General features: G+C 40.1%; 1 protein-coding gene across 7 annotated transcripts in view; it reads left to right on the top strand.

Annotated features, from left to right (window-relative positions):
• The window catches only part of GRIP1 (glutamate receptor interacting protein 1), a 661834-nt gene that overhangs the window by 593163 nt on the left and 43641 nt on the right, over positions 1-25030 (top strand). For all 7 annotated transcript variants that reach the window (XM_037136010.2, XM_037136013.2, XM_037136011.2 and 4 more), the window contains 2 exons: positions 14630-14699; positions 15373-15518. In XM_037136010.2, the coding sequence (XP_036991905.2) occupies positions 14630-14699; positions 15373-15518 (216 nt within the window). The remainder of the gene's footprint in view (positions 1-14629; positions 14700-15372; positions 15519-25030) is intronic.

Below are 25030 nucleotides of genomic sequence, written 5' to 3'. Positions count from 1 at the left end.
GGCTGCACGTAGAGGCCCTGCCATCCTTCCGCTCCATTCTTTCTTCCTTTTGTCTCTATTAAATAACTACATTGTGAGTGCCCACCACGCCCAGGCCCTGTGCTCGTGTTGGAGAGCAGCCCGCCTGCCTGGGAAATGCTTCCTGCTGGTGCACACACCGGGGACGCTTCTTCAGAAGTTTCTGTTGCTACACATTTTGCGAGTTATTTACTCTCAAATTTTAATTAGGGAGAAGGTCTTTTTGTGGTTTTATTCTTAAAATGGATGTATTTAAAATATAATTTAACTAGAGAAGAAAATATTCACTTGAAAGCTAATCCTGTCATATATTATTGCTTAAGTTGACATTTGTATGTTCGGTGTGTTTAAGGTATAATTATGTGTACTACGAAATATTTTATTCACATAAAGAACTACTTAAAATCATATAATAGTGATATATATATATGCATTAAGTATTATTTTTAAAACTGATTTTAACACCAATAATGGAAACTACCCAACCCACTCACCACAAGAATGGCCTTAATTTAGCCAGCAATGAGCTAAAGTAACGCGTGGAAGCGACAGGTGCGATGCTCTTCTGGGAAAGAGAAAAGAAGCTTGTCTCACGTGTTTGTCAGCCCTTCTAGAGCTGTAGTGCCATTTACACAACTAATCATCACCATACAGAGTTTGTATCTCCTTATGGAAAATGTCTGTATTTTTGCCAGTTGCAAAAACAGAATTTGCTAAAAGAAAAAAAAAAGCCAGAATCCATTTTCATTGTTATGAAATGTGAACTTTTGGTGCCTACCACAGGTCCTGTCACATACAAGGTGCTCATTTAATTTGTATTTATTGGATCATCCAAGATGGTGGAGGAGTAAGTGGAAGTTACACGAACCTCCCCCAAGACCAATTTGGAATTACAACTAAATTGTAGCGAAATCATCCTAAATAACCAAATGAACACTAGCTGGAGAGAAGCCTTATAGTCAAGGACACACAGAAGAAACCACTTCGCCATAACAAGACTGGTAGGGAGTGTGGAAGAGGTATGAGAGGGGTGCCTGGGCTCCCTTGGGCAGTAGCTGAAGTTCTGCTGGGGTATTTCAGCAGCTGGATGGTTCCCCCTGAGAAGTGTAACCCCCAACCTGGGCTCCTGAGCCTACAGCATCAGAGTTGGAAAGGAACCCAGATAACATCCAGCTGTGAAAAGCGGTGGGGTTTCTGTCTGCCAGGGAGAGATGGCTGAGAGCCTCTAAAAGGACCAATGCACAAAATTTCATTTGCAGCCACTTACCCTGGGCTCCAGCAGAGGGAGGGCAGAATGGACTAGAGAGGCTGGAGGAGAGTCCGGGGGTGGTGACTCTGGGAAGAGAAATAAAGGAACAGTGGCCAGGATCCCTGTGCTGAGTCGTTCTCCATCCAGCAGAATCCATCTTTCTCAGGCAGACTCCTCTCCACCTGACTGCAGCCTGAGGGGAAGCAGTAGCCCCACCCACAAGAATTACTCTGCTCCACCCAGTGGAGCTTAAGCCAGGCTGCCGATAACAGGCTAGGTAGGTTTAACATCCGAGATCATTTTACCAACTGATTAGTTTAACTACTAGGCAGGAAATACAAAGAGGCAGCCAAAATGTGAAGACAAAGAACACTTCCAAAATGAAAGAACAAGAGAATTCTCCAGAAGAAGAACTACATGAAATGGAGGCAATCAATTTCTTGGATAGAGAGTTTAGAGTAATGATTATAAGGATACTTAGCAGCATGAAAAAGAGACCTGGAAACCGTAAAAAAGGACCAATCACATATAAAAAATGTAATATCTGAAATAAATAATACACTGGAAGAAATAAACAGTAGGTTAGATGAAGCCAAGGATCAAATCAGTGATTTGGAAGATTAGATTAAAAAAAAAACAATTAGCAAAAAGAAAAAAGAATATTACAAAACGAGGAGGGCTTAAGAAACATTTTGGACAACATGAAGCATAACAACATCTGCATCATGAGAATAGAAGAGAACGAGCAAGGGATCAAGACTCTCTCTGAAGAAATAACGACTGGAAGCTTCCCTGATCTGGTGAAGGAAAAAGACCTCTTTGTGTGTCTTTTTTGGGGGGAACTCTCTGAGGAGGCTCAGAGAGTCCCAAACAGGTTGGACCCAGAGAGGCCTGACTGAGACCTATCATAATTAAAATGACAAGGCTTAAAAACAATCCTAAAAGCTGCAAGAGAAAAGCAGGTACTTACCTACAATGGAGCGCCCATAAGACTGTCATTTGATTACTCCACAGAGTGGCGTTAAATATTCAAAGTGATGAAAAGCAGGGATCTACAACCAAGGCTACTTTACCTAGCAAGGCTCTCATTTAAAATTGGAGATATAAGGAGCTTCCCAGACAAGAAAAAGCTGAAGGAGTTTGTTAACACCAAGGATAAAGGTGTTTGTTAACAGCAAGCCAGTACTTAAACAAATGTTAAAGGGCTCACTTTAAGGAGGGGGGAGGAGCAGGAGGAGAGAAAGAAGAAAAACAGAGGAAAACAGTCTAACAACAAAGTGGCACTATGTGTGTATCTACAATCACCGTAGATGTAAATGGCTTAAATTCTCCAACCAAAAGACATAGGTAGCTGAATGGATAAGAAAACAAGACCCATCCATTTATATGCCTCCATGAGACCAATCTCAGATGGAAAGATATGCACACATTAAAATAAAGGGATAGAAAAAGATATTTCCTGCAAATAGAAATGAAAATAAAGCTGGGGCAGCAGTACTTATGTCTGACAAAATAGACTTTAAAACCAAGACTATAGTAAGAGACAGAAGGACACTAGATAATGATAGAAGGACATATCCAACAGGATGATTTAACCTTAGTAAACATTTATGCACCCAACATAGGAGCAACTAAATATGTAAAGTATATTTTGATAAACACAAGGGGAGAAACCAACAGAAATACATTTATAGTTGCGGATTTGAACAAACCATTGACTTCCATGGATAGATCTTCCAGACAGAAAATCAACAAGGAAACAGCAGTCTTAAATGACACACTAGAGCAAATGGACTCAATTGATTCTTCAAACTGTTTCACCACAAAACAGCAGAATATACCTACTTTTCAAGTGCACATGGAATGTTTTCTAGGATAGAGTACATGTTAGGACACAAAACAAGTCTTCATAAATTTAAGACATCTGAAATCATTATTAAGCATTTTCACTGACCATAATACTATGAAACTAGCAATCAGAAGAAGGATACTGAAAAACACAAAAAGACATGATAGCCAAATAACATGTTGTTAGACAATGCATTAATGGGTCAACAACGAGGTCAAGGAAGAAATCAAAATATACCTTGAAACACATGAAAATGAGGACACAATCAGAAAATTCATGGGACACAGGAAGCAATCCTAAGAGGGAAATGCATGGCATTGCAGGCCTATCTCACAAAAACAAGGAAAAGTTCAAATAAATAATCTAACTTTACACTTCAATGTACTTGAAAAAGAACAACAATGCTGAAAGTGAGTAGATGGAAGGAAATAATAAAGATCAGAGCACAAATAAACAAAATAGAGTCTAAAGAAATAATACAAAGGATCAATGAGTCCAAGAGCTGGTTCTTTGAAAAGATACATGAAAGTGACAAACCTTTAAACAGACTCATCAGAAAAAAAGAGAAAGAACCTAAATAAATAAGATCAGAAATTAAAGGGGAAAAATAACAACTGACACCAAACAAATATAAAAATTGTAAGAAAATATTGTGAACAACTATAGGCCAACCAACTTGGACAACCTGGATGAAGTGAATAACTTCCTAGAAACATAAAGTCTTCCAAAACTAAATAAGGAGGAATCAGAGAATCTGAATAGACAGATTACACCTAGTGAAATTAGAGCAGTAATCAAGAACCTCTCAACAGACAAAAGCCCTGAACCCGATCACTTCATAAGTGAATTTTACCAAACATTCCAAGAAGAACTTACACCTCCCCTTCTCAAACTACTTCATAAAATTCAAGAGGAGGGAAGGCTCCCATACTCATTTTATGAGGCCAGCATTATCCTTATTCTAAAAACCAGATAAAAATTACAGGCCAATATCACTGATAAACATACATGCTAAAATCCTCAACAAAACATTAGCAAACCAAATACAGCAATTCATCCAAAAAAACATACACCATGATCAAGTGGGATTTACTCCATGAATGCAAGGTTGGTACAGCATTTGTAAATCAATAAATGTGATTCACCACATAAACAAAGTCAAGGATAAAAACCACATGGTCATATCAATACATGCAGAAAAAACATTTGATAAAATCCAGCACCATTTATGATAAAAACTCTCAGCAAAGTAGGAACGGAGAGATCATACTTAAACATAATAAAGGCCATATGTGACAATCCCATTGCCAGCATCATACTCAATGGGCAAAAGCTACAAGCATTCCCCTTAAGATTGGGAACAAGACAGGGATATCTGCTTTGACCTCTGTTATTCAACATAGTACTGGAAGTCCTAGCCATAGCAATGAGACAAAAAGAAGAAATAAAAAGCATCCTAATTGGAAAGGAAGAAGTAAAAGTGTCTTTATTTGCAGATAATATGATACTGTACTTAGCCAATGCCAAAGATTCCACCAAGAAACTACTTGAACTGGTAGATGAATTCAGCAAAGTAGCAGGATGCAAATTTAATATCCAGAAATCAGTTGCATTTTTATGTGCCAGCAATGAACTAACAAAAAAGGAAATAAAAGAAAACAATCCCATTCACAATAGTTTCAAAAAGAATAAAATTCCTAGGAAAACTCTAACCAAGGAGAGAAAAGGCCAGTATTCAGAAAATTATAAGACACTGAAGAAAAACATTGAAGAAGATACAAATAATTGGAAACACATACTGTATACATAGATAGGAAGAATTAACATCATTAAATGTGCATACTACCCAAAACAGTCTGTAGATTCAAAGAAATTCCTCTCAAGATTCCAATGACATATTTCACAGAACTAGGACAAATGTTCCAAAAATTTATGTGGAACCACAAAAGGTCCCGCAAACCAATGGCAATCCTGAGAAAGAAGAACAAAGTTAGAGGAATCACACTATCTAATGTAAAATTATTCTATAAGGCTATAGTAGTGATCAAGACATCCTGATACTGGTATAACAATAGACACACAGATCAGTGGAACAGAATAGACACCAGAAATAAACCCACACTTTATAGTCAATTAACACATTTTTAATTATTTTATTGTTGTTCAGTTAGCCCATACAGTTGTCTGCGTTTACCCCCCACCACTCCCTCCCCACCCCAGCCAAACCCGCCTCCCTCCCTTGCTTCCACGCCCCGGCCCCTTGGTTTTGTCCATGTATCCTTCATAGTTGTTCCTGAAAACCCTTCCCCCCTCCCCTCCATTATTGGACAGTAACCCCTAGTTACTGACAATTACTATTTGACAGAAGAAGCAAGCATATACAATGAGCTAAACATAGTTTATTCAATGAATGGTGTTGGAAAAATTAAATAGATCCGAGCAGAAAAGTGAAACCAGACCACCTTACACCACACAAAAATAAACTGAAGATGGATCAAAGACTTAAATGTTAGACCCAAAACCACAAAAATTCTAGAAGAAAAGAGAGGCAGCAAAATCGTGGACATTGCTTGTAGCAGTATTTTATAGGATATACCCTCCCAAGCAAAGGAAATAAAAGAAAAAATAACAAATGGAATTGTATTAAGTTAAAAACGTTTTGTACAACAAAGTAAATCATCAACAAAATAAAAAGATAACCCACAGAATGGGAGAACATGTTCACCAATACATCTGATAAGGAGTTAATATCCAAAATTTATAAAGTACTTACAAAACTCAACACTAGAACTACCAAGAGCCCAAGTTAAAAGTGGACAAAGAACCTGAAGAGACACTTCTCTAAGGAGGACTTACAGATGGCCAACAGACATATGAAAAGATGCTAAACATCACTAATCATCAGAGAAGCATAAATTAAAACCACAATGAGATACCATCTCACACCTGTCAGAATGGCTATCAGCAAACAAACAATAAATCAATAAACAACAAGTGCTGGTGAGGATGTAGAGAAAGGGGAACCTTTTGCACTGTTGGTGGGAATGCAGATCGATGCAGCTATTGTGGAAGGCAGTATGGAGGTACCTCAAAAAATTGAAATGGAACTGCCTTATGACCCAGCAATCTCACTCCTGGAAATATCTTCAAAGGAACCCAAAACACTAATTGGAAAGAACATCAGCACCCACATGTTCATTGCAGTGTTATTTACAATCACCAAGACATGGAAGCAGCCCAAGTGTCCATCAGCAGATGAGTGGATAAAACAAGTAGTGACATTTACACAATGGAATACTACTCAGCCATAAAAACAGAAGGAAGTTTTACCCTTTGAAACAGTATGGATGGAACTGGAGATTATTATGCTAAGTGAAATAACCCAGTTAGAGAAAGGCAAATACTATATAATTTCACTCAGATGTGGAATCTAATGAACAAACTGATCTAACAAAGAAAATGGGAACAGACTCAGAGATGGAGAACAGGATGACAGCTAGTGCAGGGGGGTGGTTAGCAGTGGAGGGATTGAGCAAAAAGGAAAAAGGGCTCATGGATTGGACAACAGTGTGGTTATTGCTGGAGGAAGGGGTGTATAAGGGGACTAAATCGTAATGGAAAAATACATTAAAGACTAAATTTTAAAAATTGTATTTATTGAGTGAATGAATAAGGAGTCCACTAACCATTGTGCACTTTAGGAAATGAGATTCTGAAGAAGATGACGAATGTAGATGTTTGTGTAAAAGCTGTCGTGTGAAGAAGCATTGCCTTGGAAAATGAATGAGAGGGGGGCCTCAGAGCCCTGACTGCCCCTCTCCCTGACTCTCTTAATCTCTCTATAATCAGTTTTCGTGTTTATAAAACGGTGTGCTTATTGCTTCTTTGTAGCATGGTCCAGAATACTAAAAGGGTTTGTATATGTAAAGTGCCTCACATACCTTATACAATTAATATATAACTATATATTTATATTTATATTTATATATAACTGCAACCCTAACAAATGATAGTCATTATGATGATTATTATTTACTTTAAACATACAGCCCTGGGAAATATTTAAAGCAAAGCTCTACCCCACCAAATTTAGTGCCAAATGTAACTATGCTAAAATTAAGAAATCAAGGGACGCTTTTCTCAAACATACACCGGTACTCTTAGTGAAACCAAGGTATGGCCAAGGTTCATGGATGTTTCTCATTCTCCTTATACAAACTCTTCTTATACAAACTTTTATCTTCTTCACCTTGTGAAAATTCTGAGTGGTAAGAGATGGGCCTTCATCTCTGAGTGATACCATCAGAGCCTTTCACATTTGGCTAAAAACTCATTCTTTATACTTAATTGACTGAGAAATGAGTCCCTCTGAATATGGAGGTGGTGACAGTTTTAGACTAATTTTCTTAAGTTCTTGATAAGACATTCACAGCACATTAGCATCAGGCATTAATTTTACTGATGTTTTTGCTGTAATATGGAGTAATTTATCATAACAACCAAAGGGGACTGACCTAGCAGAAGGGCGTGGTTTGGGACTGGAAGTAGCATCGTGAAGTTCTGACCCCCCACCCAATCAGAGGTCAGAGAGTGCAGCCCACCTGACGTTCAGGCCAAAGAATCCTGGTTGCCATGTGCAGTTGTCAGTAATATCCTTCTGATATTGATGTTTTCTTTTTTTGGTTTTATCAAATGAATTTGTATCTACTTTGTTCCCAGCATGGCTCTAAGCAATTTATGTATTTTCCCATTTAATCTTCACAGTGGCTCTGTGACATCTCTGCCCATTTACAGAGAGGAAAGTAAGGCTAAGTGGATAACCCACCCAAAACCCAGAGCTATAAAGGCTAAACAGGGATTCAGACCCATCTGTCTGACTTAACATTGGCTTTGCTGTCACGTTACCACTCATCCCCTTCTGTATCTGATTGATGACCCTTCCCAGATACTATAGTAGAAAAGCGTAAGACAGCATTTTGTGAGTGCAGTTAATTTGTTGGCTTTCCTTTTTAGTTGTGACTGGATTATTTGCAAGAACAAAGGCTTGCTTTTTATAAATGCATAAAATCATTAAGCAGTATTCATGACAAGCACAATGAGTCTGTCATTTCCCCTAAAGTCTTTTGCCAACTTTGCTATAAAGTCTACTCCCTGCTCCACTTCAAATCAAATAACTTGTGTTACTTCTCAAGTAATATGTATATGGTTGAAATTAAAGTAAAACTGAATGATTGTGTGTGTGTGTGTGTGTGTGTGTGTGTGTGTGTGTGTGTGTGTGTGTTTTACTCCAATGACATTTGGACACTTATCAGGCCCTTTGAGCAAAGTGCTTTGACTAGCAGAGTATGTTCTATGAATGGCTAGATATTATAGAATGTTCCTGGAATACTTTTTGATTCATATTTAACTCATTACAAAATTCAGAAGATTTCACCTGTCTTCTAATGCAAACTTTTTAAAGCAAAGGATACATACTGTCATTTTCTACCTCTTCCAACAACTATATGAAAGGAAAAGAATCCATATTCACCTAAGAGAAGTTTCTGATAGCAAGGGACTAACTAGTATTTTTAAAACTTCAGGAGTCAAAGGTGATAGCTTGAACTCATGCATTTAGCTCTGTTGCCCACCCCACACCTCATTTTGAAATTACAGTATAGACTTTTCAAAGGGAAAAGAAACATACAAAAGGGAAAATAGACACAGCAGCAAAATTTGGAAGTGGCAAAGAAGATGGAGAAAGAGGGAAAGTTGACAATGAACCTGACTTATATCCTAAACTCCCAACAGGCCCAGGAATTGGTGAAATCGGGAACTTCTAAGTGAGAGTCATGGTAGAACTAAGACGAGAGGGTTGGTTGAAAGTTTATGAAGAATGAATTAGTCCCTCTGATGCCTTCTCCCACTTAGCACAGCTAGGCAGTCCTTCCCTTCCTGGTAGAAGCCTAGCTTTACTCTCTGGGAAGCATGACACAGAAGGTCCCTGGACTGGGAGGGCACCACTGAGTACAGCGGGGCTGCTCTAAAAGCAGAGTAGGTGGAAGTTTGCGTGATGAATGTTGAGACTGCTCAAAGAATCCAGGTGGCCAGGCTTACTACTCTCCAAACAAGAGAATCAGGGTCACCTGACCCAAAGAAACAGCCTGGCCTGAACTAGATAGACAATGAAGACCAAAGTCCACAAGCTCCACTCAGATACACAAAGTTTTGGCTTTTTAGGGCCACACTCTAATGCGAACAGAGAGCTAAGAAAAAAAGCAGGCACTTGAAGAAAGAATCTAACATGCAAGACTATCACCAAAAATAGAGAAAAAAACCATAAAAACAGCACATGCAGGAAGAAGAAAGGAAAAAACTGTCTTTAACAGCATTAGCAACATAAGACATTATACCCACAGGAGGGAGGAAATGATTACAATTGCTAAATAACATACAGAAAAGAACAAAGAGCTCTTGAAGCTTAATAATCTGACAGAAATGAAAAATTCAATAAAATATGAGTAAATAAATTTGAGGAAAATTTCTAGAAATTTTTAGAAAAAACTAGAATAAAAATAAGAAATCTAGAATAGATAGGAATTATACAAGATGAGTCCAAATAATAGCCTTACAGGAAGAAAGAAGAAAGTAAAGTACCAAATAATTTTAGAAAATTTCCTAGAATTAATGGATATCAGTTTCCAAATTCATGGGTGCTTTGAGCCATGGATAAAAAGAGACCTACAACAAGGCACATCATCATGAGTTTTAAAAACACTAAGACATAGACAGAAAACTGTACTTGAAAAATAATTAAATTAAAAATAAATAAAAACAAAATAAAAAATAAAAACACTAAGACAAAAAAAGCAAATGTACAGACTTCCAATGGCAGAAGGAAGGAGGGAGTTTTTTATACAATGTACCAGAATACAAATAGTAATTTAATAATCAGAATGGCATCAGACTTCTCAACAGCAACTCCATAATTTAGAAAGCAATGGAAGAATGCACTAACTGAAGTGAAGAATACATTACAGGGCGTCAACAGTGGAGTAGATGAAGCAGAGGATCAAATCAGAGATTTGAAAGTTAAGGAAGTAGAAATCACCTAATCAGAATGGCTAAAAGAAAAAAAGGATCAAAAAGTGAGCATAGTGTTCAATATAAAGAGCCTCTGGGACAACTTCAGGCATGCCAACGTTCCATCATGGGGGTGAGAATCCCAAACTAGATGGACCCAGAGAGGCCTAGACTCATCATCATTAAAATGCCAGAGGTTAAAGACAAAAAGAGAACCTTAAAAACAGCAAGAGAAATCAGTGAATTATCTACATGGGAACTCCCATAAGTCTGTCAGCTGATTTCTTAACAGAAACTTTGCAGGCCAGAAGGGATTGGCAAGAAATACTCAAAGTGATGAAAAGCAAAGACCTACAACAGAGATTACTCCATCCAGCAACGCTCTCATTTAGAATCTAAGGACAGATGATCGGCTCCCAGACAAAAAAAAAGCTACAGGAGTTCATCACCGCCTAACCAGTATTACAGGAAACGTTAAAGGGTCTTCTCTACGAAAAAGAAAACAAGATCAAAATAATCCATAATAAAATGCTGATAAATTCATATCTATCAACAATTATTTTAAATGCAAATGGTTAAATGTTTCAATTAATAGACAAATGGAGCCCAAATAGATAACAAAACAAGACCCTTACACTTGCTGACTACAAGAGACTCACTTTAGATCAAAAGACATTTCATAAAAATAGAAACATGGGTGAATGTGATGGTGGTATAGAGGTAGAAGAAAACTAACTCCTCGTTTTTCATAAAAGAAAGTAAAAACACTGGAAATAAGTGTTAGTAGTTGTATGCTATTTAGCAATACATAAGCAGCATCTGGTATGTATCCATATAGAAAGACTGCATCTGGATAAGCAAAAAATAAGGGCTGCTCTTTTAGACTTTTAACTCTTTAAATTGTATGCATGTGTAATTTTTATATAAATAAAAAGTAAATTAAAAAAATAATATAGTAGGCCATTTCCTTGTGAGGATCAAGAAAGTGTACGTACGGGCAGCATGAGAGACATACAGTGCTGCACAAATGGGTAGCTGTGATCTGGGATAGCACACAAGCTGCCAAAGACATGACAATGAGCTTTGAAAAAGCATGTAGATGACTTGAAACATGCATCTCTAGTAATGATAGAAACTGACATTGGTGATACAAGTGAAGAGTTTGAATTAGAGTTATATAATGAACTATGAGTGGGGAAAAGGCTGTATTTTGAATTTTATATATATCCTATAACATGGGATTTTGCTCTTTTGTCAGCCTTTTAATTCTGTATGTTGACCCAACTTACGTCAGGATCTCAAAAGGCTACGATTGTATTTTCGTTCTTTTTCAGAACTTAACAACCTTTCATTGCCCTTCTTTTCTAAGCCGCACTCTTTCCACATTTAGTGTAACCTCCTCCCCATGTGGCATGTATGTACGGCCTTCCCAGTGGGAATCACTTCTCAGAAGAGAGAAAACTATTTCTTCCCTAGCCAGCCCAGCCTCTCCTTTTTATCCAACTTTTCTGGGGTTTCATAGCCAGTGCCCGAAGCAGAAGTGCTTAGGTTGTAGTTCTTTTTCAATAACTACATGTTAAAGGAATAATTCTGTGGAGAACTCTGATCAAATTCAAACCACTGAGTGCTAGCATTTCAAATACAAACTCAGAAGCCCTCAGGAGTGAGACAAGTTAGTGCGTGAGATCCTTCTGATTAGAACAGTGACAAACTGATGGATTCCAGAGGAAGGTGTGCGTTGTGGGGCCAGGTAAAAAGTGAAGAGATTGAGAAGTACAGGTTGGTAGTTACAAAGTAGCCGCAGGAATGTAAAGTCCAGCATAGGAAAAACAGTCAATAATATTGTAATAACTATGCATGGTGCCTGGTGGGCACTGGAAATATTGAATGGAACACTTTGTAAAATATATGATTGTCTAACCACTATGCTGTACACCTGAAACTAATACAAAATAATATTGAATGTAAACTACATTTGAAAATCATTTTAAAAAGAGAACAAAAGGAAGATAGAAAGCTCCATCCAAAGGGGGAAGTGGGAACGTGAGCCCAGGGTGGCTGGATAAACAGTAACACTTACATAATGCATTCTGCATGCACTGGTTCAATCGCTTTGCATGTACAAACACCTTACAGCAGAAACTCCACGAGATAAGCACCATTATTGTCTTCCTCAGCGTTTTGCAGAGAAGGAAACTGCGGAGCTAAAGACTGCATGCTCAGGCCACACATGGCTCATAAGCGGTGCCAGGGTTTTAACCCAAGCATTCCAACTGCAAAGCCCCACTAACCACTGTACCATCCACACTGTCCTCCAATTTATTTTAAAGAAGGTATACATTTATATGAAACCTGCAGTTTTGACATGCTGGCAACTAATTTCATTTTTTTAAGCACCACAATCCAAGTAAAGCATGCTGGTGTGAGACATCTTCCCAGGGTGTACAAACCATGACCAAGTCCCCAAAGCATGCGTCGCTGCATTTAACGTGCCTGGTGGGCTCGGTGGTGACACTGTCAGGAACTCACAGAGATGTGGACCCTCTTATGGGTTCAGCTTTGTCACTCCAGTGGGCATCTACCCTGATGAACCTTTCAAACCTCAGGTGTGGACTTGGTTAAAGGAGAAAGAAAAGGATCTAGCAAATGTGAGAATGGCCACCACACTGCTCTGTAGACCATAGGAAGTTTCGAACCTTTCTGCAAATTGGTGTGAGCTTGTCCAAGAGCTCACTCACCATGCTCTTTTCCTATTGCAAAGAAGACACAGATGGGTTTAATGTATTTTCTTGCCTCTACTACTGTTTTGTTTCAGACCATTTTGATGGAACAGGAATTTTCTTTTCAACCAAGGGAAATATTGAGGGTTCTGTGATGGTTACTTCTGCTTGGCAAAATGTTCATTTTTGTAAATGTGAATGTGTAGATTCATTGGCAGATGCTAGGAAAGGCTTACATGCTGCTAATAACAAAGTTTTTATTTTTGTGCCCATGCCCAGAACAATTCTCTGTGCTGAATTATGACATGAGTAAAAATGCTACATGTTTATATTTCTCTAGAGAAATTATTTCAAATCATTGAGTAGAGATGTAAATTATGAATTAATTGTAGTGAATAGAATGTTTCACATTCTTTGCTAGAAGCCAAAAATAACGATTGAACAAAGCCCCATTAACACTTCCTGTGGACTAATTTACGTAGTGGGTAAGGTATTGGTCTATGTGTTTGCTTTTCCTTTCCATGTTGTGTTGAGATATTAAACCATCTGTTCTTGTGTATAAACATTTTCCTGGATTCAGATGGGATTATGGGCTATGATATGGTTCTATGATTATTATGGGGTGATTGGAGTGTTTATAAGAAAATCTTACTTTAGGGGCCTCTTAATGATCACTACAGACTTAGGTTGGCAAAACATCTCCTCCTGGAAGCAAATTGTTTTTTACAAATGTTGGTGTGGTTCATTTTCAGTATCAGCCTAAATTAAATGATATTTTTAAATTCTTAAATTAAGATGATATTTTCATACTTACTTGGACTATAGTTCATTTTTCAGATTAGTTCCAAGTAGACTCCTTACTGATTTGTTTTCATTCTCATCAAATAGAAATATTTCTAAGAAAATGTATGAAGTTCAAAACTGACCACTGTGCCCGATAATAGTTTTATCTGTAAACTCAAGAAAAGTTATGTGTACATGATTATTTTATGAATATGCATAAAATATGATCAAGTAACACCAAATATTTACCACTGTCAATCCAATAAAATAGTCATATTCCAAAACATTTTAGGACATTCTAGGTGTGAATTTGTAAACAAATTTAAAGATTTTTAAATTAAACAGATTTTTAAAGATTTATACTATATCTAGCAAAAGATTTTCATCTGGGGGAAAAGAAACAACTTAAAATCAATGCTTGTCATCCACTCCCCCCACCCCAGGACACTTAAGTAAAACAGTGCATTTCCGTGAATGACAGTGTCTCCCTGCCTTGAAAGGGGCTGAGAGAGGCAGGGGGAATGGAGCCTGACTGGAGCCCCCAGCGGCTTGTAATATTCTCTTAGTACAGCATCCACCCTTCATCTCTCTCTCTCTCTCTCTCTCTCTCTCTCTCTCTCTCATCACAGATTAAAATAGATTTAAATCTGATGGGCAACTCTTCAGTTGCTTTTTGCAATTACAAACTTAAAATAACTTGACTTTAGTTTGTAAGTTTATGAATACTTTAAGATATTTTTACCTTATTGCAAAAGACATTTAACGTAAAATGTAAAGGTATTTTTACATCAAGAAGATGTATGGGGCACATTTCTAACTCATTTCTTGATCATCTCTGCTTTACATACAAACTATGCTTGCATTAACAGTCGTTATAAAACAGGAAATGTATAGTAGTAGGTGAATCGTGGATATAAGGATGTGACTATTCTACCTTCATTTTTATAGCACCGTCCAGTAGAAAACCAGGAGACCCCCTTGTCATTTCAGATATCAAAAAAGGCAGTGTGGCGCACAGGTAAGCAAAATGGATTTTCTGGTTCATTCCAAGGCAGTTCTAAATTAAAGCAGACACAATCCACATATAGCAAATGCACATACAGTATATGCACATACGAACACATATGCATTCGTATTTTTTCTCATTTCATGATAGGAAAATCTTCCATAGGCCTGCAGTGGTCTACACCCCACTCCAGATGGGTCTTCTTCCTACTGCAGCCACACTGAGTTTCCCCGTGCAGGTGGGAACGGCAGAGGCACCACATCTCAGACCTCCACTAAGTGCATCCCACCTTGGCCTTCCTCACTCCCTCAACCCTCTCCTCATATCTAGGCTGCCAAGGATCAAAAGAGTAGCACACAATGTGGGGAAGCTTAAGGGATCTGCCTATACACCCGAGACATTACCTTCCTTCCTAGGAAACTTACAGTGTTATTCTGTTCTAATAGAAGACAGTACAAGGAAAAAAAAAACTGTTTTTAATGCCCTGTAATTTAATGTCATGGCAGCCATCCAAAATAAGACTGGAAAAAAGGGGGGGTGGTTGTCAAATAAAATTCAGTTTAAACAGTTGAAGAACCTCTTTTCCTCTACAGACTACCATAATGCTACGTCACGCTTAACGCCTCGTCAATGGCCTGGTGAAGTGCTCATCGTTACTCATGTGTTGCTTTGCATTTATTAACAGAACTGGAACCCTGGAACTCGGGGATAAATTACTTGCAATAGATAACATTCGGCTGGACAACTGTTCCATGGAAGATGCGGTTCAGATCCTGCAGCAGTGTGAAGACTTGGTGAAGCTCAAAATCCGCAAAGATGAGGATAACTCAGGTATTCATAGCCTCCTTAGTTGAAACTGATTTCTCTAACTGCCCATCTGTCACAAAAGATAGTAGATCTTGTTTTGCCAACAGCAGCTGGCTGGCGACACTGCGGCAGAGTTTTACATAGTTAAAAGGGCCTTTAAACTGTGCGTTGAAAGTGTAGTATTTAAGTAATGGGGCCTTTAAATGATATAATTAAAACAGGGTCATTATATAACCATTAGTACAACTGGGATTTAAATAACTTTTAAAGATGAAAATGAAATTAGCACCCAGTACCACCCTAGTACAACAGAACGAGTCATTTTCAAGTTGATGGTTATATTACATATTTATAATCATAGTGCATGCTACATTTTCACTTAATTTTGTAAACACAGTACAATTTTATAACCCTCAATACATGTCATTTTTACTTACTGACTGTAATTTACCATTCTTCTCTTCTTCCTTAAATCACTTTTAATTATTTATTTTTATGGATAGTACAATCATGGATGTCTTCATGTATAGATATCTTTCTTCAACTTTTCCTCTTTTGAATTATTTCATTAGAAAATATTCCTAGAAGTAAGTTTGCTGGGTCAGATTGAAATGGACATCTCTCCAGGAAGAGTCTTGTAGCACGTTTCAGTCTAAAAGGGCTGTATCCATTTTTAGTGCTTCCAGCAACGTGGGCATCCACTGGAGCCGTGCTGCTCAGACTTCAGTGGTCCTCCAAATGTCCCGAAGAGCTTGTTAAAAAACAAACAAAAAAATGAACACACAAAACAGAAACAAACCCATAAATACAGAGAACATTTCGGTGGTTAGCAGAGGGGAAAGAGGTTGGGGGCATGCAGGGAAATGGGGGAAGGATTAAGAAATACAGATTGGGCCTGTGAAGCAAAGGGTCACTGGTTCGATTCCCAGTCAGGGCACATGCCCAGGTTGCAGGCCAGGTCCCCAGTAGTAGACACAAGAGAGGCAACCACACATTGATGTTTCTCTCCCACTTTCTCCTTCCCATCCCCAATCTCTAAAAATAAATAAATAAAATATTTAAAAAGAAATACAGATTGGTAGTAACAAAATAGTCTTGGGGATATAAAGTACAGCACAGGGAATGTAATCGGTGATACTGTGACAACTATGTGTGGTGCCAGACGGTACTAGAATTATAGGAGTGATTGCCTCGTAAGGTACATAAATGTCTGGTCACTGTGTTGTACACCTGAAACTAATCTAATATTGTACATCAACTATAATTAAAACACTAAACATTATTTTTTTAAAAAAAACACAGTTCTTGGGTCCTGTTTGCAAATGGGGCGTGAGATTCTGCATTTCTAACAGACTTCCTCAGAATGGATGCTTCTCTGGTCCAAGGACCGCACTCTGAGGGGCCTGCAGTAGAAACCCTTTTATCTGACAGTGATAAGACCAGAGCTAATTAGAAAAAGGCCATTGATTGAAAGAGTCAGCTGATGTGGGGAATTACAGGAAGTATATTTATATCCGCAATATAAATGTTTAATTTAAAATTTTGCCAGTCTTATGGGTGAAGCCAAGGCTTTTCATAAAAATATTCTGATTATAGTTACAAGTCTCTTTACTTGTTTGCCTAAACCATAGCTATAACACACGGTTTATGATTTCTATTTGTAGGAGTTATTCTTTGTTTTAATAGTGAGAATTTTAAAAAATCAAAGCAATCAGAGTGCTTACCCCATCTAGATTTTTATTTTCTTCAATGCTGTTGGGTTTTTCCTCTGCATAGTTAATAGCAGATGCTTGCTTAATGACCACCCCCCCCCACTTACTGAATCTTTCCAAGCATTTGATTTTATTTTCATAGAAACACTATACTTATATTTCATAGGTTATGTAAGATTCATTGAATTACATAGTTACAATAACAAGTAAAACTGGGACAAAACAGGCTTGGGAATAAATGTAATTAACTCTAAATTTTTATGTTTACAACTCAAGAGGTAGCAAGAGCAGACATTCACAGGGGTGCTAGAGAGAAACTGATTAATCTGGAGCATTTCCTGTCATCAGCCAATGTAATTCACAGAGGATGGAGAGCCACAATTAATCTGGTGAATTGGTGAACTGGAGCTTGGTTTAGAGAGCTTCTGCTGTTTATAATTCATGCAAACCAATAATGAGTCATTGTCCATGTTCTGGAATCACCTGTGATCAAACTACCTATACCTAGAGTTCATGGTTATGTCAGGCAAGGTGTTCACGATTCCTAATCAAAGTCGAAACAAATCGATAGTTACATCCAACTGTACAGCCAGGAAGGATGATTCTGTCCAAATATATAACCAACATTTTAAACTATGCACAGGTTTCTACTCATTGTTATTTCCCAAGCAACTGACTTTATGTTGCCAACATTTGCATCCCCCTCCGTACAAGCAGAGGCTTCGACTGCACTTTCTTTTGGGAGTTTCTTTCAAAAGCGGGGTAAGGTCTCCAGGATCACTCTGGGTTCTGTGCTAGGGAAGAGGCAAAGCACTGTGGAGAGCCCCATTTTGCATGATTTGCCGGGCTGAACAGATCTCAGCTACCTTCCTTGCAGAGTGAAAGAGCCAAGCCAGGGGTGAATATGTTTGGAGCTCATGGGTGGCGGTGGCTGCAGTTCCAAAGCCAGGCTGAGCACACGCACTGGGAGGAGTTTCAGTAACAACTGAGCACAGGAAGAGCCAGATCCTACTTTCAGTTGTTGCTTTCCTTCGGCTCACTTTTTCCCATTTAGTCCTTTCCCCTACAATCCCTGTGTCTAAGATTATGGTAATCATAATATGCATATTAAGCATATCGTTCAGCATCATTGGTTTCATTGCTCTGCCTTGGACCTCACCCCTGGCTTGGCCTTCTCACTCTGCTAGGAAGGTAGCTGAGATCTGCTCAGCTTGGTAAATCATGCAAAATGGGGGTCTCCACAGGGCTTCGCCTCTTCCCTAGCACAGAACCCAGAGTGGTGCCGGAGGCTTTATCTCACTTTTGAAAGAAATCCCCAAAAGAAAGTGCAGTGGAAGCATCGTTTTCAGATGTTGTTTAGTCTTTGTTTTTTCATTCATTCATGCTGTCAGTGTTCATTTAGTGTCTGTGAGGTGCAAGGGACTGTGCTAAGGACTGCTCGCTCTTAGATTAAAAGGGACATAGTCCCTGCCTGCCCGTAAATCAGTCACCACCTTTATAAAGAAAACAGAAGACAGTCAATAATTTAGCAGCACTGTGGATGTTCTAGGGGTATGCACAAAATGCTAAGAGAATGTGGGGGCCACCACTGATGCCTGGAGAACTCAAAGAATACTTCTAACAACCTTGGTCTTGAAATTATCTGGGAGGTATCGCTGGAATTAGTCATAGGAGGGGCGTGAACCAAGCAGGAGGCCAGAGAGTATGGCACATCGTAGTAGCAGATGTAGCTGAAGCAACAACTATGTGTAAGGACTCAAAGCAGGAGAGTAAAGAACTGCTGAAGCCAGATTATTATGATCCTTCTAAACACTGTTAAGACATTTGAACTTATCCCCTAGAAGTCAGTGGGGAGGACTTATAGCAGGCGAGTGAGGCCATTGTAGCTGGTCAGGGAACACAGGTCGCAACCATTTACCAAAGCATTGAATGAGACATTTGAGAGTGTCTGAATCCACTGTTTCTAGTCCAGTCTGGGGAAGCAGGAGAATAAAATGAGTAAGAGCGCTAGACGGGCTTCACAACTGACATGCTGGGAAACTTAGGAAAATGAACTTCTCTGAGCATCAGCTTTCTCATGTATAAATGTCCATTTAATGCCTGCTTTCTCTAGCTGTTTTCAGACCAAAGGAGGTAATGAATTGAAGCGCTCAGCAATAATGTGTGGCACCTAATAAGGCCCAATGAATACTAATGATCAGTAGTCATTATTGTGGTGTTATTAAAGCTAATTTTAGCTGTATTTCACAGTGGCCAGATCTTTCGGAACACTTGATTGTAGTGATTTCCCTCCCTCTGTAATCAAGAGACCATGCTGCCTTCAGGAGCCTTTGCATTTTCTATCTTGCATTACCACAAAAAAATTAATTACAGCCAAAGGGTTCCTGCCTGGATCCCAGGCTCCAAAACAACGGCTATTCCCCAATCCCAAGCCCTGCAAAGATCAAATAACCCTCTTGAAATAGCATCTGTTGTTTTGCCTTGATTGTACCTAAGTCCAATGTAAATGCAGAAGGAAGAGCTTGGAGATCTGAAAATGAACCCTGAAGCAAAAACAGTAGAGAATTTGGAGGAATTGTAGGAAGAGAAAGATGGAGGCTTCCAAATCTATCCCGAATACTGGTAACTTCTGAGGTTCTGCTTAGATCACACAACAGTTAAGGAAGCTGTTCTAAGCGGTGTGTTTACGCAGGCCTGTCCCCCTGCACAAAATGTAGTTATACTCTGAAATGCATTCCATCACTTTCCATTGAAATGAACTTTGATTGACCTGTACATTTATGCTTTCCGAAGGCTCTCTTGCAAATGCAAGCCTCCTATTCGGCCGCAGAAGCAGCTGCCGTTATGGATTCAAGCCAGATAGTGCTCATTCTGTTAAACAGGCGGCGCTCAAGAAGCCTGAAAATAACGTTGCCCATAAGTAACGCTGCCATTTTGCATCTGTTCCGTGGTCCCATTCATTTTCTTAACTAGAGCTAAGCAGAACAAACAAGTAGGCGGGCCCCCTCTCATGACGTTCACTAATAGTTGTAAACCTTCTGTTGTAATATAAAAGCTGTTTATAATATCATTACCATCTGGTTAGACTCATTTTGCATCTTACTGGTGATCCTGCATTTTTCCTTTTCAGAAAGTTTCTGTTCTGGTTAAACATTCCAATTGCTGCTTTCTAAGCTGGAGCAGCCCCAAGGAGAGGGGGTGTCTTGGAGTGCTTCCACCTCTAAAATCGCCAGGGCCGCATGGGCAGTTATCACCCTGCTGCTGAACGGCAGGACCTTTCAGTGTGCATGCCAGTTGAGCTAAAGCCCTAGAAGGCAGCTGGAACTGGAAGTGCAGCCCAAAGCTGGCTCAGCCACTCTTGGGACTGGGAAAGGAGGATATTCTATGTGTGCTGGTTCCCACAGTGGCAGCCCAGGTCTCATTCTCAATCTTTGAATGAGCCGCATTGGGTTTGCCTCACTTTTGAGAGGATAACTAGACCTTGGCATAGCAGGGAGGATGACACAAAGCTCTCTCAGAGAGCTCTTCCCTTGGACCTGAAACCGGAGGGCCACCGAGTTAAGTCCACAGCTCCTGTTGTGCTGCCTGTCAGCACTCAGCCAGAGAGCAGAAATGGGGATTGGATTGCGATTACACTTTTATTGATACCAGAGGCCAGCACTCTGAGAAGGTGGTGGGTAGAAACCCTAACATCCACCTGCCCCTTGGGCCTTCAGAAGCAGGTGTGTATAGCAGAAACGTGGGAGTCGGGGAGGGGGAAAGTCCTAGGGGAGCTCAGACTCCCCTTTCCTTTGGGACTAGGGGGAGAGGGAGCCTGAAGGGGAGCTGTGTAGCTTCCTCGAAAACTCACTACGATTGTTCAGGGGTTCTCTCTCCGTTTGCATTAGCATTCCTCTCTTCCCCAGAGGCTTGCTGCTTATGGCCCAGCAGGCTACGCATTCTCTGGTTAGGGAGGAGAGGTATAAACCATTTGCTCTCAAGTGTCCTTGGTCAGGGGAGATAAGGTCTGGTGATTCACCAGCTGGCTGTAAGTTGCTCAAACTGTTTGGCCTTGTTTAATTTTCTTGTCTCGGTTTCCCCATTCGGTTGCCCAGAAATTTTTCTAGGCAATTCTCCTGTCTCAGAACCAGTGACTGAATGCTAACATTAACATTTATGCATCCTTTTTATTTTATTTATATTTTTTTGGTGTAAAACCTTTTATTTAGGCTTAGTTGCATGGTAGAGTATAGGATGGAGAATCCACTGGAAGTTAATATTCCAGTTATTTCTATCCATGAGAATGTTAGTAGACAGTCAAAGGTAGAGACAGCGTTAGTTTTTTTTAAATTTATTGTTTAGCTACAGTCGCCCCACCTTCTTCCCCATTGCCCACCCCTACCCCATTGACTGAGGGGCCCCACTCCCACAGTCAGTCCCGCGCCCTTTATTCACTATCCGCCCTTTATTCACTATCCGCCCTTTATTCACTATCCTCCCTTTATTCACTATCCGCCCTTTATTCACTATCATCCGCCCTTTATTCACTATCCGCCCTTTATTCACTATCCTCCCTTTATTCACTATCCGCCCTTTATTCACTATCCGCCCTTTATTCACTCTCTGCCCTTTATTCACTATCATCTGCCCTTTATTCACCATCCGCCCTTTATTCACCATCCGCCCTTTATTCACCATCCGCCCTTTATTCACTATCTGCGGAAGTGTCCTTGGTGCCAGGCGTAGTTCCAGGCACTGGGGATGTGAAGAAAAACATGTTTGTTTTCCAGGTGATCTTATTCTAATGGAGGAGACAAGTAGAGAGATAATTAAAACATCTAGTGAAAAGAACATGCTAGAACATGCCTTCTCGATGGGGACAAAAGCCAGTTCTCAGAGAGTAAGGAATCTTAGGTATTACATTATAATGGTGAGTGGTCCTCCAAAGCTCACCCCTACCTGAGTGAATCTTATTCCTTCACGTTCCCATTGTCCGGAAGAAATTTAATTTATTTTTTTCTCCTTGTTGGGGCAGAAGCAAGAATTGAAAAAAAAAGGTGAGAACTCTAGAAGAATGCGTAGGAGCTCTGGGAGCTCAGAGGCCTCTGTCTCCGGCCAGGGAGCTGGAGACCTTCCTGAAAGACAAGACCTCTGAGCCATGTTTCAAAGTTGCAGTAGACATTCTCCGGGGCAAGAAAGATGTTTCTGCACAAGGACTAACCTGTGCAAGGTTAAAGATGTCAGGAAAGTACTTTTAAAGAAACTGCAGTGAGGAAGAATTTAGAAGATTGGATTGGAATGGGAAGATGGTGTGACCCTCGGGAATCCATAGAGGCCCCAGCTTCACTGATGCAGAGAAAGGGGTTGTATTTTATTCTTAAAGAACTGGGGGGGCCAGTGAAGAGCATCGAGTAAGAGAGTAACGTATTCAGATTTATGCCTTTTAAATGGCCTAGGGAGAAAAGAAAAGGAATTACATGTTGGCAGCACTGGTGAAATGAATGGGAGGGAGAGGGGCAAAGGCTGGATCCCTACCCGGAAAAACAATTTGGAAGAAACCATTGTTCAGAAAACCGGGCAGGGCTGAGATGGGGCCTCCTTCCCAGCAGGTGGCGGTAGATGCTCTGGGACCTTGCCTGGGTGGCAAATGGACAAAATGGTCTGGGCGAGACAGTGTGCAGGCAGGCGGCCGCCAGCACCGCCGTCTAGGACCAGGAGGAAGCCAGGCTAATCAAATATCCGTTTACCCAAGGCATCAGGATAGAGTTTTCTGAAAGAATCAAAGTTGTTATTAAATTAAATATTATTAAGTGAAATATGCATGGTCATAGACATTATAAATTTACTAAATTAAATACTGTAAATGTATTAAATGAAGTATTATTTAATAAAATAATATTTTATTAAAACCTTTCATTGTTATTATAAAAACTTTAAATATTTAAATATAGAGAAAAATGGTATAGTGAAGCACCATACATCACTTAGCATTAACAGTCGTTAACTTATGATCCGTCTCAGTAGCTCCTTAGCAAACCATCCCCGTCCTGTTGGCGGCAGCGGAGGTAGAAAGCTGGGAGGAGCTTGTGAACCGGTCCGCAGAGCCGTTGGGGGCTTGATACAGAGCAGCAATTCTCAACCTTTTTCATCTCATGGCACACACAAAGTAATTGCTAAAATTCTGCAGCACACCAATAAGTGTTCTATCTTTTGCCGATATGACAAAAAAAATAGGTATGATTTTGATTCATGCACACCAAACAGCTATTGTTGTGGGGGCTGTTGTCACTTTTTAATTTGACAGTCTAAGGGAAGAGAGGTCAGTGCCCCTGCCTGAGTAGTCGGGTATCGCATGCTTTTAAAATTCCTGCGGCACACCTGCGTGCTGAGGCACACGGGTTGAAAATTGCTGATAGCGAGGATTCTCCACTGCCAATATAAATTGAGTCAAATGTGGGAGATTTTTACACATTAGATGTTGATCTAAACACTGCAGTGGGTGGCGGTTGGTCTCCAACTCTGCGTGTAGGGAGCCTGTTGAGAGCAGAGCACTGAGGAGGTGCAGGCGATGCACGCGTGTCAGAACCCCCACGCGCGGCCGGGGTGAAGTGCTGGTAGGAGAGGACACATGCCTTCCAACGTCACCATAAACCTCTCGTTTCCTTTTCATTGTGATTTTTCACTGCACACACAGATACTCGAATTGTTAACTCAAGCTGTTTTTTCCCATCCTTATTTTAGGATCTCATATCACATGAGCAGGGGGGTGATTGCAGAAATGGGACTGTGTTCATGCTTCACTGTGGTACAGTCTGACCGTAAATGCTGGCTCTTTTGTTAAAGTAGCTCCTAGACCATTTCATTGCATCCTTAGGTATGGGAATGAAAAAGCTCCTTAATCATTTGTAGCTCCCAGGCCCGAGGAATAAAACGAGAAATGCCCGAAATCCTTCAGCATGCCATTAGCAAATAAGACCCTGAGACCTCATATCTGCAACCTGGACACAGTCAAAACACCCACCCTCATTGAAGGCATCGCATGACATCTCTCAGACCAATGCTTTGGGCAGACCGCACTTACACTTCCTCATGCTGATGTTAAATAGCAAAAAGAAAATGAAGATTAGCCGAAAAACCCACAGACACAGACAACAGTGTGGTGATGGCCAGAGGAGAGGGGGAGTGGGGTCTGGGTGGCAAAAAGGGGGAAATGGGGACACCTGCAATAGTGTCAACAATGAAAATAAAGTTGAAAAGGAATTAAAAAATTAGCGAAAATTAAGTTATGATGGTGGGGTAGCCTGGTATGTGCTATAGAAACCTAAGTTACAGGGCTTTTACTCTCAGGAATAGAAGAGAGAATCATGCAACCTTCTGTTTTAACATTCATGCATTCATCAGTAGGATTTGCATTCTAAGACACAGTTGGTGGAATGGTATGTGAGGGGTTCCAGATTTCCAGCCCGACCTCCCCGTTCCATTTAACCACATCTGTGTTAGAGTGTGCTCCGACCCCGAGTAAGACCCCCTTTTCTGTACTGAAAGCTTCCTCGTGAGGCCTGAGAACAGGAGTTGTGTGGCCCGACCTCGTCATCACTGCACGACTCTCTCCCCCACATGGCCCTGTCGGCCCTGGGTTTGTTTCACAGGTATTGATGGCACACTTACCAAATGCTGGGCACGCACGGTGCTGGGCGTGGGCACTGTGCAAAGGGCCTGCAGTGCCAGCCGGGCAGACCACTCTCAGATTTACACTGTAAGTCGTTAGGCAGGGAGCCGACTACTGTCTCCCCGCTAGCATGTAATATCCTATTAAGGAAGCGCTACTTCACAAAATAGTTATTT

This window comes from Artibeus jamaicensis, unplaced genomic scaffold (assembly GCF_021234435.1).
Source record: "Artibeus jamaicensis isolate MK-2021 breed Jamaican fruit bat unplaced genomic scaffold, CSHL_Jam_final contig_233, whole genome shotgun sequence".
Taxonomy (NCBI): Eukaryota; Metazoa; Chordata; class Mammalia; order Chiroptera; family Phyllostomidae; genus Artibeus; species Artibeus jamaicensis.
Note: the sequence above shows the minus strand (reverse complement) of the source record. Positions and strands in the feature narration are given on the sequence as shown.